Source organism: Nannospalax galili, unplaced genomic scaffold (genome assembly GCF_000622305.1).
Source record: "Nannospalax galili isolate Female #2095 unplaced genomic scaffold, S.galili_v1.0 scaffold706, whole genome shotgun sequence".
Lineage (NCBI taxonomy): Eukaryota > Metazoa > Chordata > Mammalia > Rodentia > Spalacidae > Nannospalax > Nannospalax galili.
Window position 1 is genome coordinate 1,319,647 of NW_008354694.1, and position 18,444 is coordinate 1,338,090.

Sequence of the window (18,444 nt, forward strand, 5' to 3'; positions counted from 1 at the left end):
TTAGAGACAATGTCTCTCACAGATTAATTTCCTTACACCACCTGGACAGTGAGACATGAGGACCCTTCCAAGTCTGCTTTCCCAGCCCCAGGAGTACAGACCACCCACTGTCACATTCACTTTTTTCATAGCTGTGGAAAATCCAAACTCAAGTCCTCACGATTGCCTGGAATGCACTTACCCTCTGAGTCATCCCCTCAGTCCTTTGGAATTAAAATTCACCCTTTAGTTGGTGGTACACACCTGTAATCTTACAACTTGAGAGGCTGAGACAGGATTGCAGTGGATACAGGACCACTTTGCCATAGCCCCTTGGGGTGACTGAGCTCACACAGGTGAACTGCATAGAAGCCAGCCTCGGGGGCTGCCCACCTCGGTTGGATGTCGTTCAGCCCCTTTACAGTGATCAACTGAGCTCTGTGACTTGTATAAAAATGAGGAGGGGGGGGTGACACAATTGTCACGCCCTGGGGGGGTACAACTGTCACTAGGATAACTAAGCTGCAAAGCAATGCTGGGGTCTCCACAACGTCCCTGGCATAAGTTTGCAAACAACACTAATAGTAAAGTAACAATAGCAATTCTGGTGATGGGGGAGGTGGAGACAGGGGCTCAAGTATTCAAGGCTGGCCTCGAACTTGCTTGGGGGAGGAGGCTGACCCTGACCCCGGGATGGGATTGCAGGGAATGGCAGGACTCCCGGGAATGGCAGGACTCCACTGGGCGAGTCCCCTTCGGCTTGGGTCCGCGGGCTGAGGAGAGCGGAGTGGTCGGTTGGCTACGGCCTGAGGTTCGCAGTCGCACGCAGCTCCGCCCTGGGAGCCGCGGCTGCTGTTTACCTCGCAGGTCCCGCCCCCTGCGCCCGAGGCGCGACGCCATTGGCCGAGCGGCCTGCCGCTCTCCGGGGACTTTCCCAGGGGCGGGGCGGCCCGCGGTACTTCCTGGTCCCCCCGCCCGGGCCGAGGGCAGCGCGCAGCCGAGTCGGCCGTGCCCGGGAGCCGCATCCTCAGGTGAGCGGGCCGCGGGGACACGAGGCGGAAGAAGGCCGGGGCCGCGGGCCGCAGAGCGAGCGGGCGCGGGGCGGGAGGCCGGAGAGGGGGGCCGGGCCCCGGGGGCGCCGCGAGGTCGCCGGGCGTCTGGGACTCCGGGCATGCAGGGTGCGCATGCGTACGCGCCGGAGCCCGGCCTGCGGACCCCGGGTGTTAAGTTTTGGAAGCAAGAGAGCGCATGTCATAATGACGAAACTCATAACAATAACAAAGCTTTTCGGTGGATTTCCAAATGTTTGGGTTTGTTTATTTGTTTGAGGCAGGGTCTCAGCATGTAGCCCTGGCTGGCCTGAACTTGTTCTGTAGACCAGGCTAGCCTTGAACTCCTAGCGATCTGCCTGCCTCTGTCTCCCGTGGTGCTAGGATTATAGGCGTGTCACCACCACGCAGGCTTCCAAGTGTTCATCTGAGGGCTTTGTGAGTAAACTCATTAAGTCGTGACATCCCACCTAAATGCGAATGTGTGTTACTTATTAAAAATCAGTTATTTAGTTACTGCGTGAGTGTGTGTGTGTGTGTGTGTGTGTGTGTGTGTGTGTGTGTGTGTCTGTTGAGGTCAGAGGACAACTTTTAGGAGTTGGTTTTCTCCTTCCATACTTTGGGTTCCGGGGATCTCACCAGCCCCCCCCCCCCAGGAATGTTACTTTTTAATCCCTATCTCACCAGTGAGAAAACCCAGGCAGCCTGCTGGTTAGGTTCAGGCGGCTAATGAACTGCAAGTCAGGATATGAACCCAGGCATCTGGCCCCAGAGGCCACCTTCCTACTCACTGAACTCATTTTGCACCCGGTGATATGTATTTGCGTGTACTGGTGCAGACCAGATGAAACGAGTTTCTGGAAGTGGTTTAAGGGGCTGCAGTGTTATACTTCTGGCTGAGACCTTTGTGTGCCTGAGTGTGAGATCAAGTGTGTGGAAGTTGTCGCCCCTGTACTCATTCATTGATAGTCCCGCAGTGGGTGGGAATTCGGTGCTGCAGGGAGGGGAAGTGTTTTGGTAAGGGAAGGGAGGGACTTTCATGGATGATGCAAAGGACTGGGCAGTGGCGTCTCCACCCCCTTGCTGAATGACAGTGCAGGGAAGTGTGTGGATTCCTGTGCATCATTTTTATTTCACAGTCGAGTCAAAGTGGGATTTGATCAGCCCTGACTCATTCTCCAGACAATGGGCGGGGGTAGGGGAATTCACTATCCAGAGCAGAGAGTAAGGGTACTTGAATTGTTTTGATGGGTGATGGAGGGCATTGTGTTAGGAGAGTGGAGTACTTACACTAAGCATTATCAGGATCTTATATGCCGAGCAAATAGGCTGTGAAAAAAATATTACTAATAATATTACTAATAACTTCACATTTATGATATATTAGACTTGTGTTCACATTTATTTATTTATTTATTTATTTATTTATTTATTTATTTATTTAGAGTCTTATGTTTGTGGGTGTTTTTATACATGTACGTAAGTGCCTCCATTTTTGTATAATGCCTTCCCCAAACCAGAAAACAACATAAGATCCCTTAGAACTAGAGTTACAAATTTTACCTGCCATGTGGGTATTGGGAACCAAACTCCAGTCTTCGACAAAAACTGTGTAGTCCTGGCTGGCCTGGAGCTATATATAGACCAGGATAGCTTCAAACTCACCGAGATATGCCTGCCTCTGCTGGGATTAAAGTCATGTGCCACCACACCAGGCAGGGCCCCATTTATTTCCTGGGAAAGTAATAATTAGGAGCTAGCCCTTATGGAAGCGTTTGATCTTGCCCTCCTGGGAGCAGCTGGTGGACCTGTCCCATGTTCTGAGTACCTACATGGCCATGCTGTCCCCCACCTATGGGTGCCCTGTGGGTGTGTGTATGGTGTACTAAGGGTGGGTGCCTGTCTGTAGATGCCTACACCAGGTCCCTCGGGGCCCCAGGAAGCCCTGGGTCTGACTCATCGCCTCACCTTTCAGTGGACCCGGATGTCCTGGCTGGATCAGGCCAACCTGGTGTGAGCATGGTGGTGCCCAGGGAGATTGTTTGTCTGTCTCCCTCCACTGCTTAGTTGGCCTCTCCTGTGCTGTGATTGAGCAGGCCACAACAGCCTGCGCTTTGCTTGCAGTATGCACGCCTGTTCTCACTGAGTCCTTCATACTTGCCATTCCCCCTGCCCAGAACACCATTCCCAGCCCTTTCTGGGGCTGCTCTTCTCCTTATCTGTCAAGTCTCAGCTCAAATGTCACCTCCTCCGAGGGGCCTTCCCTGACTTTTCTATGCAAAGTAGCCCCCCTTTCACATTCTGTCATGTTAGTTTATTTTTTCACTTATGCTCTGAATAAGCTTGTGAACGAGAAGGTATACCGCCGCAGAGCTTCATGACTAACCGATGGTTATTTATTTATTGTCTCTTTTTCTTGAGACTGGGTCTCATGTAACCCAAGCTAACCTCAAATTCACTAGGCAGCCGAGGATGACCCTGAACTTCTGATCCTCTTGCCTCCACCTCTCAAGTGCTGGGATTACAGCGTGTGCCACCACACTGCCCTGTTTATGTGCTGAGGATGGAACCCCAACTTTATGCCTCTTCAACAAGTTCTCCAAATATATTTTTTTGATTTATTTATTTTTATTTTATGTGTATGAGGGTATGGCCTGCATGTGTGTAAGTGCACCCCTGTCGTGCATTGCACTCAGAGGACAGAAGAGGGTGTTGGATCCCCCAGAACTGGAGTTACAGATGGTTGTTAGCTACCATGTGAGTGCTGGGATTCAAACCCTGGTCTTCTGCAAGAAGAGCCAGTGCTCTTAACCACTGAGCCATCTCTCCAGCCCCTCGACAAGGACTCTTTAACAAAGCTACATTGCTGGTCCCTGTGTTTTTCTAGACTGTAAGGCTAATGTCCCCTATCTAGCCCTCAGGTCCCTGTCTACCTGTGTAGGGAGGGTCCCTGACCCTCAGGATGACTGCCCTGTTCCAGCTTCTCAGGCACTGCAGCTAGTTAGTTTTCCATGTCTGTCCTGTGACCGGCACTGGACAGTCAACCCAGTGACTGGGTGGTTGCTGAGGAGTGGACAGGGCTGAACTTGTCCCCAGGCTGTTCTGAGCCCTGTGTCCTGGGGCACCTTCCTTTGAGGTGGATGAGGGTAGACAGGCCGAGGCCTAGACAGGTGTGTGGGGGTGGGGATATAGGAGTCTGGTGAGGCTAGAGTTGGCATTTATAAGGAGGGGTACCCATGACTCAGTGGCTTGGTCCCCACCCACTCTTCACGGTGCCTGCCCTGCCTGAGGCCCCTCAGCTTTGACCTTCATCCAGCTAGCCTCAGTTTCTCAGGCACCAGCTGCTGTGTTTTTGAGAAAAGCTCTCTTACTGGCCTCGGATTCGCCGGTTAGGCTTGGCTGGTTGGCCAGTCAGCCCTGGGGAATTCACTCTGTAACCCAGGCTGGACTTGAACTCATATTGAGATTGAAGGTGTGATCCACCAACACTTAGCTTTCAAAATGTGTGCGCCGGAGCTCGAACTCAGGTCCTCATTCTTCTGCAGCAAGCACTTTACCAATTGGGTCACCTCCCCCGTTTTCTCTTTTTTTATTTCTCCATTGCTTTATTAGAAATGTGCAACTCTGAGAGGTCTGTAGCGTTGTTATGTTGTGAAATGTGTGCCATCCCATCCCACTTGTCTGGTTCTTCCACAGCTTGCATAGTATATGTGAGACTCACCCAGGTTTGTTTATTTTCATCCATTTTCACTGCTATAGTATATTCCCCAAAGCATTGACACAACGCTTCTCCGTCCTGTGGGTAGTATCCAGCCTTTGTTGTTGAGATGGGCACTGGGCTTTTAACTGAGGGTCTCTTGGTCTAGCCTTTCCTCCCTAGCTCTTTCATAGCCACTGTGACACCTGCCTATCACATGAGAGTTAATAGACAGCTCTGTGGTTTCCATAGGGAGAAACAAGGACAGAGGGCCTCGAAGGGAGGAGCAGAGCCAGGCTTAATTTGAAGCCCTTTCCCCACCATATTTGGTATAAGGAGAATTCTCAAACATTGGCTTCTTCCTTTCTAGAGGGGAGTTACAGAGTTGCATAAGCCAGCAGTGGCATTTGGGCACCAAGAAACCAAGTGCTTGGGATACTGTCCCTGGCTTCCTGAGGTTGGCCCTTCACCTGATGGTCGAGGCCACCCTGGGTCAGTGAGGCCGTCCTACCTGCTAGGATGAGAGCTGGGCATGGGTAGGGTCTTGGCTCGGGGGGAATGTGGGTATGAAGGACAGTGGGCGGGTGACTAGGCTGCCAGGTCCAGTCTTCGAGGGCTGTTGGTGACAGGGGCACAGGGTGGGATTGTGATGTGATGCTGAGATTTGGGCTCCACTTTGTTCCTTGAGGACTAGTTTTGGGTCAGGCCTTGTTGTCTTGGACTTGGTTCCCTGGCAGCAGAGCAGGGGTGGTGCTGGGCATGGGCATGAGAGCCCCCCCCATGCCTGCGCTCGCTGCCAGTCCAGGATGCTTGCTTGCAGTTTCTCTGTCCTCTGTGGTCCTCATGGCCAGCCCCACCTTCGTGAAGCCAGATCCTTGATGGAGTTTCCAGAGAGCGGCCCCTTCCAAACACGGAATCCCTAAACTGGAAAACTTGTCCTTTCCCTTCCCTGTGTGCAACTTAAAGTCGACCTCTGAGGCCTTGTGTGTGCGGGTTGGAAAGAGGACCTGGCGCTGGGGGTCCTGTCCTCCCCTGATGGGCCGTGTCCTCCGTAGACCCTGTCTTCCAACCTCAGTGAGTGTTGGACAGTGGGGCTTCCCTGCTGCTCTGACCTCCACAGGCCACTTAAATGCTCTTTATAGTTTTGTGTGGGAAATCGTCTTTTACTCCTGCTCAGGCTCCAAAACAAACAACAAAAATTCAAAGTTCCCCCCTGAAACTGGAGTTACAGGCTGTGAGCCACCAAACCATGGTCCTCTGAGAGCAGCTGGTGCTCTTTACTGCCGAGCCACCTTTCCAGCCCCTAAGTTTTTTTTTTTTTTAAATTACAGGATAGCACATGGTTGTTGGGGAAAAATTCCCCCAAACTCGAGCAGTATAAAAAGAATAAAATTGTGAAAGTTGGCCGGGTGTGGTGGCGCACACCTTTAATCCCAGCACTCGGGAGGCAGAGGCAGGCAGATCCCTGTGAGTTCAAGGCCAGCCTGGTCTACATAGTGAGTTTCAGGACAGCTGGGGCTACAGGGAGACCCTGTCTCAAAAAGACCAAAGAAAAACAACTAGCCTTTTAATTGCACAAGAGCTGGATTAGATGTCCCTGCAAAGAGTTAAGACACTGCAGGTATAATAAAAGCTCCAGAAGGCTGTGGCCCTGTGCCGGGGCCTTGTCTGCAGATGTCTGCCTGTGGTGGTTTGGCATGCATCCATCCAGCCTGTTTTCTATGCACATTTAGGGCTTTACATACAGAGAGAGAGAGAGAGAGAGAGAGAGAGAGAGAGAGAGAGAGAGAGCGCTATGTGCTCATTCTGTTACACAAACACTGCACTTTGCTTTTTATTTTATGGGCACTTTTCTGTGTCTTGGCAAAGTAGTGTCTGACATGTGGTTTTGATACCTGTATAGTATTCCACAGGTAGGTACACCATTTTCTTAACTAGTGTCTTCTTGCTGGCTGCTCAGGATATTTTTGTTGTTCTGAAGCACTTGGCAATCTCTTGTGTGGGCTGCTGCAGAATCTCTTCAGAGGCCACGATACAGGATCACTGAGCCCGTTAAGCTCTGGCATGCTGGGGGAAAGTGCTGAGTTCCAACTCGTAGAACCCTCTTGATTCCTCTGCCACCTGGGTAAGCGCAGGCCATTGCCCCCAAGCCTTCTTCCAGCCTGAAACACTGAGCCCTGGTGATGTAGACCAGGGGCTTCTCTTCCACGTGGGGTTCCACCAGCTGCCTTCCTGAGCACTTTGGGAGAGTGGGGAGGGCAGTGTTGGGGGTCTCTTGGGTCGAGACTGGATTATTTGTTGTACCATATTGAGCTGTGTGTCCTCAGGCAGACGATTTAACCTCTCTGACTCTGTTCCCTTGTACTGTCTAGACAGGTGGATTGCCTCCTTGCTGGAAAGTGGAGATAATCACATTTAGCTCTGGGTGTAGGCCGGTGAAATGGTTCAGCCAGTGCCCGGCACACGGTGGTGCTGAATCAGCTGTCCTCTACCCTTTTCCCTGAGCACCTAGTGTGTCATTTTTACACAGCTACAGCTCAGGCTGAATTCCAACTCGGACAGCAGGTGTTGTGTGACCTGTGTCACGGGGCCCTTCAGTGGCTCAGCCCAGGAGAGGGAAGAGAACAGGTTCAGGGAGGTGTGTATGCTGAGTTAGAGGGACACTGAGTGCCCAGGCTTGGCTGGAGCGCTGTGCATGTCTAAATGTAGCCAGGCCTGCAGACAGCCATCAGTCTTTGCTACTGGGGAGATGGCCACTTCCCTGAACACACCCATGAGTAGACTGATGAGTCTGGAAACCCTCTTGAGCCTCAGTGGGTAGAGCTAGGGATGGTAGCCTTGTTAAGGTAAGGGGACGGGCTGTGAGAGTAGCAACTTGTGGATTCTGAAGTGTTCGAACCAGAAGGGATCTTAAAGAGACTCTGGTCCAGTCAGACATGGTAGCATACACCTGTAATCCAGGAAGTGGAAACAGGATGATCAGGAGTCCCAGACTGTCTTTGGCTACATAGAGAGTTCAAGACCAGCCTGGGCTACATGAGACCCTATCTCGAAAAGAAAAGAAAAAAGAGAATGTCAGCTAGATGTGGTAACACCTATCCATCATCCCAAGATTCAGAACCACAGGCAGGAGGATAAAATTGAGGCAAGCCTGGGCTACAGAGTAAGTTCCTATCTCAAAAATTTAAAATTAGCTGGGAATATATCTGAGCTGGAGTGATTACCTAGCATGTAGGTTCTACCCCCAGCACCACAAATAATAAATACCAGAGGCTTGGGGAGACTGCTCAGTCAGTAAAGCACTTGCTGCACAAGCATGAGGAACTGAGTTTGATTCCCAGCACCCACATAAAAACGGCAGGTGTGGTGGTAGTGCACACCTGTAATCCCAGCACTGCAGAGACAGAGGCAGGCAGATCCTTGGGGCTCATTAGCCCTACAGCCCAGCTGAATCAGTGAGCCCCATGTCCCAGTGAGAGACCCCATCTCAAAAAAAAAAAAATAAGGTGGACAGCTGAGGATTAACAGCCAAGACTGACCTCTGACCTACACACACACATGCATGCGCATGCACACCCTCATACATACGAGCACACACACTCACGTGGACACATACACACAAAATAAAGATAAATAAGGCAAAAACCAACCAAAGGTGGACAGGGTATAGGCCTGAGGGGGTCCCCTTGCCCTTTTGCTAAGTAAGCACCTACTGTGCGCCAGATACTGAGTTGGGTCTCATTCAGTCCTTTTATTACAAAGTACTTATGTTTCTTGTTGAATAAATAATGATCAGGAAATCAAAAGAAAGAACCTCCTGGACACACTGCACATACCCTCATTTAATTCCTTCCGCCTTACACGGGGTAGGTTCTATAAATCCTGTTTTGCATATGAGCAGCTGAGGCTCAGAATGGGTGAGTGACTGGCCCAGCCTCTCACAGCCTGCAGGGTGGACAGAGCCTAGTGCCGGTGAAGCCCCAGTGTGCAGTGTTATATACCAGACCACCACACTGTGGTGTCCTGCAGGGTCATCTCTCGCTGTCCCCTGTCCTGGGTGGGACCTTCTCCTGATTCCAAGGCTGTCCCAGGTTCCGTACCTTCTGTCCCCTGCCTTGCTGTTCTCAAGGTTTGGGTCTCTCCCATCCTTTAGCCACTTTTAGGACATCACCAAGCTTCTGCCTCATCTAGGCTCCTGCTCTTGCGCAAGAGAACAGGAGACCCAGGTCACACAGCAGAGAGAGAGAGCTAAGCACACTGGCTCCAGGGAGGCAACATACTGTCCCACCCTGAGTTTCCTTTCTCCTTGTAACCTGGCCTTACCCACCTATCGGACAGCCTGGGGATGTGGACCTTGGCTGTCATGACTTCTTGACACTGGGGACCTGATGTGTAAAGTGAGGCTCAAGTCCCCAAGCTGGACTTGGTGAGCTCACCTTTGGACCTGGCCCTGCCTTCTTTCCAGGACTGTGGACTGATCGATGGCAAAGCAGTGCCTGGGGCTTACTATGTGACAGATGCTAGTGGCTATGCAAATTAACATGGCTTAGGGGTCAGGGAACCCTTCCCTGCTATTCAGCAGCCCCCATCCTCCCTGGCGCCCACCCCACCTCCTCAGTCACTAGGACATGGCTGTGGCCAGGCAGCCTCAGGCAGGAACTGAATGTGTGAGTTTGGCCTTCCAGCTCTGTTCCTGAAGCAAGGCTGAGTTGGGGTCTGGGGGAGGCCCAACCTCCCACCCTGTGCATACCCCTAGCTGCACACCAGCCATGACACCTTCAGTTTTGACAGTATCACTTCATCTTCATGCTCCGTGGCCTCAGGCTGAATGGCATGTCTGGGTTCTTCTCTGGCCTTGAGTCTTTCTGGTCCCAGCGGGCACCCCAGACCCCATTTGGGCAGCTGTGGGCAGCCCCATTCTCCCACCAGTCCAGGGCTTGCTTGGAAGGACCGAGCTGGCTGCCTCTTCATTAGTTCTTGTTCTGGGGTTTGGGAAGTGGTTGGTGTCCCTTCTGGAGGCTCCCTGCTGATGGGTGCCTTCTGAGTACAGGTTCACTGTGGGCCTTGCCAGGCCCTGGTGAACAGGCATCTTTGCAGCCAGATCCAGGAGGAAATGGGCCTTTGTGTGGGCCTGGCCTCCCTGGGTCAGGCCCTGCATGGGTCCAGGGGGAGGATCACATGAAGTGGGCTCTGCACTGTCTCTGGAGGGGGAACCACACCATCCCCTGTCCTTGGTCAGTTCCTCAGTCTGGTCTTTTCCTGTATTTCTCGCCTGAAGGAGAGGATGGCTTTGTTATCCTGGGAGACTCCACCTGGCTCTTGGGCCATCATGCACTGGGGCAACAGCTAGGCTGTCTGCAAGGTTTAAACATGGCTTCCCTGGAGGTGGGGCAGGTTCCTTCCAGGCTACCTGCCCCAAAGTGTGTGTGTTGGGACTGTGTTCTGACTGCTCTCTGAAGAGTCCTGGCACACAGGTGGACTCAGTCCCTGCTTCACTGGACTGTCCATCTTCTGAGAAAGCCACAGGGAGAAGAAAGTGAGCAAGGCTCCCTGTAGTGTTGACTGAGTCTGCTGAGGGCCTGTGAGAGGGCTGGGAGCCAGGGCACCTGCAGCTACCTTCCAATCAGGGTGGCTCCAGACAGCCCTCAGTTTCCCTGGTAGAGACCTCTATCCCTCTCCTAGGGATGACCCACCTTCCTGTGATGCTGCCAGGAACAGAGAGATGCATAAAGCATGCTTCTGCCCAGAGGGTGTCAGGCCGGCGCAGGTGCCAGCTCCGGGCAGGTGCCGTCACACTCTGATGAGCTTGGGAGAAGGATGAGCAGAGGAGGCTCCCAGCATCCGGCGGTGCATCCTGCCGGGTACCTCACCCACACCGTCTCTTTTCATTTGTGGATATGTCAGTGTTCGCCACTTTTCTGTGCAGCACTGACCTTTCAGGTTGAAAACAAGTCCCTCCTAGCAAGCAGCGACAGGTGTGGGTGTGCGGACAGCTGTCCTTTGCCTCACAGGGCCCAGCAGGGCGTGGGTGCCTACGTGGGTGTTCACCTGGTGTTTGTCAGCCGTGGGGTGGGGGCTGCTGGTTATGACTTTGTTTTTCCTTCTGGCCCAGTCCACCCGCAGACCCTCTTGGTGAAAGGGGGTTGATGTTGCTCGGGGCTGGGGATGTCATTTGGTTGGTGGTAGTTTGTGTGGCCTGCATGAGGAATTGGGTTCCATCCCTAGCGAAAGAGGATTGGTGGTTCTTAACACTGAAGGAAACTGCTGTAGGTTACCGAATGGCCTCTGACTGCCCTAGAAATAGACTTGAACTGTGGACTCTGGCTTGTTTTGAGGGAGCTGTGGGTCCCCAGCATGTGAGGGTCAGAACTGTGGCTCTTCCGGGCCAGGTTCTGCATCTGGCACCTACGCACTGACCTTGACTTCTGGCTGAAGTTCTTAAGCTTGGTGGACTTCTGTTGTCTCCTTATCAAACGAGGATTGCTGGGCCCTCAACAGACACATCAGCAGTGCCAGGCTAACCTGCCTCTAACCCTGCTGTGTGCTTGCCTTTGGTGGACACTGGGGGCATCGAGAGGGCTGTTGAGGACTCCTGACTGAAACAGCTTTTGTCTGGAAGGCTGGTGATCTTGGGAGGGTAGTTTGAGTACCCTAAAATCCTGAGTGTCCCCCCCCCTTTAGAGCACTGGTACATTGGCAAGCTCTTTGTAGGGCTGGAGGCTCAGCTTTTCAGCCCTGGGCCCTTGCCCCGACTGCTCTCTGCCTAGAATGTTCTCCACAAGGCCTTTTCTCCTCTTCCTCTTGGCCTTACCCTTTTCTGCTCAGTTTCTATCCATAGGCCTCCCAGAGTACAGTGCTCCCCAACAGCCCCCCCTGTTGTCAGAATGCAGACTCCATAAGAGTTCCTGTCTGTTCTGCTTGCTGGAATTTCCTAGCACCTAGAGCAGTACCCAGCACACAGCACCCAACACCACTAACGCCAGAAGTCATTGCCAAATGAATGGATGGATGGATGAGTGAGTGAGTGTTTCTCTTATGAGGTCCCAGAATCAGGATTCTGAAATACTTGCAGAATGATTTCACATGCAATCAGAAAGATAAACTTCCAACAGATTAATGTAGAAAATGGCAGTTTGGTGGGACTACTATCCCTTTGAACTCGACAGGACAGAGCTGCAATGACCAGAGACCTAAGGAGGAGAGTGCCAGTGTGTCAGGACCTGGCAAGGAGTTTCTTCTTTACATTAGAGATCGCAGTTTGAGTTTAAGGCTCTCACACCCCCACCCCTACTGAGACAGGGGAAGGGGCTCCCCATAGCCCCATAGTGAGTTCATGTCCCAGTCACTTATCAAGTGCTACATGTTCATTGGGTGTCCCCTCCCTTACTGATATCGTGCAGAGTATTGTGGATGTCGTGAAGAGCAAAGCAAGCGGGTCCCCATCCTTGGCATGTCAGGAGAGGAGCCCAGGCCTCAGGCTCCAGCCCAGGTCTCACACCCCACACTGCACCCTGCAGTCGGCTGCTGTTCCCAGTGACCCTGCAGTGCAGTGAGCCTGTGAAAGAAATGGATGCCCTTCCTGGGAGTGGAGGGTCCCCATCTGAGGAGGTGCTTCAGTCAGCCCAGACTGAAGCGAGGTGTTCTGTTTTGGATTGTGGGGGCTGCTTTTTGGAGCCTTGACAAACTAGGGCATCACCCCAGAAGAGATGACCCAAAGGCCTGGCCGGCCCCTGACGACCTGCGTTGTCCTTACAGCCAGGCGGGCGCCACGGCAAGGGTTCTGCTACCTTCATGGAAGGGAGAGGACCCTACCGGATCTACGACCCAGGGGGCAGCGTGCCTCCAGGAGAGGCTTCCGCAGCCTTTGAGCGTCTAGTGGAGGAGAATACCCGGCTGAAGGAAAAAATGCAAGGAATAAGGATGTTAGGTAAAGCAGATCGGGCCTCTCCCCAGGGTCCTCCCCATACCCCCTCCCCACAACCTACCATGCCAGCCCTGCCACCCAGCAGAGGAAAGTACACAGGCTCACAGCCTCTGCCTATCACCCCACTGTCCTGTGGCCCAGTGTTGACCCCTGGCATCTTGGTCACTTCTCTAGCCTGGTGACGGCACCCCCAGCCCTGGCTTCTCCCACCCCAAACCGTGTTCTTGAGGGACCAAGAATGCAGCATAGCATGGGAAGAGGGGTGGAAGGCCCATGGGAAGAGGGGTGGAAGGCCCAGTGTGTGGACCTGGAGCCAGGATAGCCTGTTGTAGGAATGTGAGAGATAGGGAGAGCCAGTGGACTAAGGCAGCCCCAGCCCTCGGGGCACGGGTCCCAGGTTGTAGCTCAGTGCAGCAGGGATCCTGGCCCCTGTCCCCCGTCCCCCTGGCTTCTGCTCAAGCTGCCCCCGCTAGCCAGGGGACCCTACCTACCAGAACTGCTGCTCTGCACGTCTGTTCTTGGCTTGGGCTTCCTCTGACTTCCCTCTCACACCCCTTGCACTCTGCCCCAATGCTGCTTTCTTTGCTCTCAAGCTTGGCGTGGGGGGCACAGCACCCTGATTTTCCAGGTGTTTTTTCCCTGCTTGGCACATGGGCAGGTTAATGGTATTTCCCTTTTTCCAGCTGCAGAAGGGAAACTGAGGCCTAGAATGCTGTTGGTATGGAGGGGGGCTCCTCCCTGCAGGCAGGCCCTCAAGAGCCTCTCACTTCCTGTGGGAGAGGCTGGCCAGATGTGGAGGGTGAGGTGGGTAGGAAGAAATGGCTGGGGGTGGGAGGTTTCCTTGGACCCCACTGTGAGACTCTTATGCTGGTCTGTTTCTGGTGGGCCTGTGACCCACAAGATCAGGTTTGGGGCAGTGATGCGGGGGAGAGCCCTGCACTGGGCTGGGTAAATCCATTTGCCTCTCCTCCTCTCTAGGGGAGCTCCTGGAGGAGTCTCAGATGGAGGCATCAAGGCTCCGGCAGAAGGCGGAGGATCTGGTCAAGGACAGTGAGCAGCCTCCGCCACCACCAGCTCCCTCCTTGGGCTCCTTCGACCCTTTGGCTGAGCTCACAGGTACCAGAGGAATCCAGAACCCAGACTGCCTGGACCCCGAACATCATAGGACATGCCACTTGTGCACAGTTCTTTCTAGAGCACCCCATTGAAGTTCAAAGTTGTTAAGAGACTTAGAAGAATCCTGTTGAATTAACTGGTGACTCAGCAATCCTGCGATCCTGGCAGGCATGCGTAATCGATCACACTGGTCCACTGCACCCAAGACACAACCTCAGAACCTTATCAGCATATCATTGAGTCAGCATCTGCTACATGGCAGGCCCAGTGCGCAGGCAGCTCTGCCCTGGTGCTCAGAACAACATAGGAATTAGTTGAAAGTTCTCTGTCCCTCCATCCATTTCTGTTTCATAGCCGGGGAGTCTGAGGCTCAGAGAAGGATCTGGCCTTGCCTGTTAGTGTTCTGCAGTGTCTGTGCTAAGCAGAGGGTGACAGTGACTTGAAGAGAGTTGAAGTCCTGTGTGGTCACCCTGCATCACTCCAGGGCAAGCCTGGGACCAGGAGAAGATCCCCAACCCCAGACTCAGGCACCTCCTGCTGCAGCTAGCCCCTCCTAGGCTCTGGGTCTAGGTACCTGCGACACCTTCCCTTCCGGGATGGATGGTGATATTTGCTGAACGGACAGCTGAGAAGGCAGCAGGGTCCAGAGTTCCTCAGAGTGGTGCTGCTGTCGGAGGGGCACGCCAGCTCCTGCTGGTCCTGTCAGCTGTTGATTCTTAGGGTCTGATTGGTGCCAGGCCCACCCAGAGAGACAGGGAGTCACTCATGGGGCTCCTACAGCAGCCCCTACTCCTAACCCCGCCACACTCCCTGTTGTAGGGAAGTAGGCCAGGTCTGAGTCCAGGTTTTACAGTTGTGGGGAGTGACTGTGACCAAGTTGATGACCTTGCCAAACCTCAGTTCTTTTTCTCTAAAGTAGGACTATAGGGCTGTCATGAGGATGGCTGTGAAATAGTTCTAAACACTTCAGGAGGGGGACTATAGCCTAGTTGGTAGAGTGCTTGCCTAGCAAGAATGAAGCCCCAGGTTGAGGCTCCAGCACTGCATAAACCAGGTGTGGTAGTGCACACCTGTAGTCCTAGCCCTTGGGAGGTAGAGGCAGGAGGATCAGATGTCCAAGGCCATCCTCACCTGCATATCAAGTTTGAGGCCAGTCTAGCCAACCTAAGCTATACAAGACCAACTCAAAACCAAAAGTAAAACATTTGGTTAGTTGTAAATTCTGTCCACATCCTTGAGGCAAGCCTAGGGTAGTAGGGAGCCACCTTTGGGTTTTCCTAGTGAGTACCAGGAAGAGGGTCGCTGCCCAGGCTCTGTCCCATCACTCCAGAGCCAGTTGTTCACCAGCTACCGGTCTTGAAGGGACAGCCTCGTTTTCCTCCAACTCAAGGAAGGCTTCCATCAAGTGTTCTCCTAGGTGTGTCCACTTCTGGGGGTCTTCACCTACGCTCTTTATTTTCTAGGAAAAGATACACACCTCCTGATACCTCCTGTCGCCGCCACCACCACCACCACCGAATGCTCCATTGAGAAGACAGCACCAACCCCCAAGCCTCCATCCAATGTAAGTTGCATCGGAGTCATGACTAGAGGTTGCCTGGTGTTAGGGTTCCACTGGAAGAGAAAAAAGCACAGAGAAAGAGCTGGGCCAAGAAACTGTCTTCTGCTGCTCCGCAGTATAGAGCCCTGGGAGGCACCAGCTTACCATTTTGAAATGGAATCCAGAGTCAGAATGTACCAGGAAGACCCTGATAAGTGGGAGGAGTTTCTTTTACTGAGCTGTGTAATGTGAAGCACTCACTGTTGGGGCTTGAGATGTACACTGCCAAGAGGCTCAGAAACTGGGTCCTAGGGCTGATCCCTCAAAGGCTGGTGGGAGTACAGGGCTTCCTACAGTCTGCCCTGGGTGGGATCTGGGCTGCCTGCTCGAACCCAAAAGATTTGAGGTCAGAAAGGGACCCAGGTGTGCAGGGCAGGCAGCAAGCAGCCAGGGAGCCTGAAGGTGAGGTTTGGTATCCACACCTTTCAGGTCTGGTCAGAAGAGAAGGACCTTTTCAAGGTCATGTGTGTAACTCAGCAACGTAGAGGGGAATGGGGCGGGCTCCTGGTGGTGCTGAGGTCATGACCGTTGGGGTCATGCTGGCCATGACTAGGCGGCCAGTCGGAAGCTGGGCTGGTTTTTCCCATATGCCCTGCCCATCCCAGGACAGGGATAGTATACTAGTCTCTACAAGTTAAATGTTTTTGGGCTGTTTGGTTTTTATAATTTGTGTGTGGGGGGGGTATATGCACGGGGCGGAGGGGTGCACCAGTATATGTGTGTGAGGACAGAGGAGGACGTCGGGTGTCCTGCCTTTTCTTGTCTCTGCCTTATCCTCTTGAGACAGAGTCTCTCAACCTAGACTCACCATTTTCCAGGGAGGCTGGCTGGCTAGCACCCCCAACAATACTCTTGTGTCTGCCCACTCTAGTGCTGGGGTTACAGGTGCCCTTTTTTTTTTCAATTTTATATATATGACTGTTTTGCCCGCATGTGTGTAAATGCACCATGTAATACATGCAATGCCCACAGAACTGGAGTTACAAATGGTTATTAGCTGCCATGTGGGTGCTGAGAACCAAACCCAGGTTCTCTATAAAAGTAACCAGTGCTCTTAACCACTGAGCCATCCCTCCAGCCCCACAGTACCCAGATTTTTATGTGGGTTCTGGGGAATACAAACTCGGGTCTTCCTGCTTACATTGCATATGCTCTTACCCACTGAGTCATCTTCCCAGCCCCTGTTCAAATTTAACAGGAATCTTAAAGCCAAGTGCAGGTTCACATGGACCATGCACGCATCAGCCAGATGAACAACCACTGAATTTTGCATGGAATGGCTGGGGAGTAAGAGGCTAGCAGCCTCTGGGTGGGGTGCTGTTGAGACAGTCTCTGTTGAACCATCTTGGAGCTCTCTCTCCTCAGATCAGCCCGCTCCTGGGGATCTCCAGGGCTGGGTTGGTGAGGCTGGTGTAGAACCTTCCTTGGTGGTGACTGTAACAGCTGCTGTCTGTCACCCAGGGACCAGCCAGAGACACCTGGGCCTAGGAGACAGCTCAGGTTCCTTAGCAGCAGGCTCTGCCATCTTGTACAGAGTCCTTCTTGTTAACTGACTCTGATCTTGATTTCCTCATCTGTCCTTCTGACCTTCTGACCTGCTCCATGAGAGGCTTTGGGAAATAGAGTTCATGAGAACATCTTAAAATGTGAAAGCCTTTGGCCGGGCGTGGTGGTGCACACCTGTAGTCCCAGAACTCGGGAGGCAGTGGCAGGTGGATCTCTGTGAGTTCAAGGCCAGCCTGGTCTACATAGTGAGTTCCAGGACAGCTGGGGCTACAGGGAGACCCTGTCTCAAAAAGACAAAAAAAAAACCCCAAAAACTGTGAAAGCCTTTGACTGACAAGATGGCTCAGCAGATAAAGGTGCTTGCTGTTAAGCCTGATGACCTGAGTTCAATCCCTGGGGTCCACATGGTGGAATGAGAGAACTGACTCACAAGTGGTCCTTTGACCTCCACATGTGCACTGTAGTAACACTCATGTGTGTACACACACACCCAAATAAATATGTAAATGTTAAAAGAATTAAATAAAAATAAAATTCCAAGCTTACAGAAAACCATAAGCATTCAAGGTCAGCTTGTTCCACACCCATTTCACAGATGAGGAAACTGACCATGGAGGGGTATGACCTCAGGTCACACCTGAGGGTCATGGCAGGTGTGTACAGTCCTGTGGGTGATCTCATGTGAATGGTGTGTGATGGTCCCCTGGGGAGTTCCACATAGAGGGGGCTGGCTTGTTACACTGAGTGAGATGAGAATTTGTCCTTCCTTCTCCCCCTCTCTGCTCTTAGTGGGGGTGGGTGCCTGTCTCTTGGTGCCCTAACTCCCTTCTGTACAGGGCAGCTCCTCTGACTTTGAAGTGGTCCCCACTGAGGAGCGGACTTCTCCACCAGAGACTGGCAGCCACCCTAGGAATAGGATGGTGAGTGGACGGGCAAGCCCCCCAAGCACATCCTCCTGTTTCCTCTCTGTCTCAGTCACCTGCCCCTGTGTGGTAGGCACAGGGGCCATTCAGATCCCTTGGGCACCCTGGAGTCACATGGGGGCTGCACAGGGGCCGGAGCCCAGGGTGCTTCTCGCTCTCATATGCAAATCCCCATGCTAGTAACTTCCCCTGGCTTGGGTACACAGGCACTGACTGTTGTGAAAGCCGGGGGACTTTGCTAGCCCCACCGGCCTCTGGGCCAATCAGCTTTATCTGCCATGATGACTCATGGAAAGATCTGGAAGGTGGCTTCTGCTTAAGGCTGGTAATTTACCCTCTTCTGCAGGTCCTGATCTCCCAGGGGTGGGCAGGTTGGAGGTTAAACTTCTGCTCCTACATACGCAGGCACACGTGCTCCTCTAGCCCCAGAGAGGCCACCTATATCCCATTCTACACCCTGCAGCTCTTCCGCCTCGATCCCAGCTGTGTCCTTGTGATCTGCTTAAAATGACAGGTTTCTTGGAGAGCTACTATGAAAGATCTGGAAGATCCTTTGGAGGTCTTGAATTCTTCCTGGCTCCTTCTCCCCCCTCCTTCCCTTCCCATTCAGTGTTTGCTTTATTTATCCATTCATATTCTCCCCCCCCCCC

The 18,444-nt window shown here is 52.9% G+C and overlaps 1 protein-coding gene across 3 annotated transcripts in view; it reads left to right on the forward strand.

Moving 5' to 3' along the window:
* Positions 1–918: 918 nt before the first annotated feature.
* Positions 919–18,444, forward strand: part of Tnip1 (TNFAIP3 interacting protein 1) — a gene marked incomplete at its 3' end in the record, with an annotated part of 43,370 nt that continues 25,844 nt past the window's right edge. Inside the window, 5 exon segments of one of the 3 annotated variants that reach the window (XM_029555420.1) lie at positions 919–1,010; positions 12,481–12,652; positions 13,628–13,765; positions 15,229–15,329; positions 17,708–17,791. In XM_029555420.1, coding sequence (XP_029411280.1) covers positions 12,517–12,652; positions 13,628–13,765; positions 15,229–15,329; positions 17,708–17,791 — 459 coding nt within the window. In that variant the 5' untranslated portion in view covers positions 919–1,010; positions 12,481–12,516. 3 annotated transcript variants of the gene reach the window in all.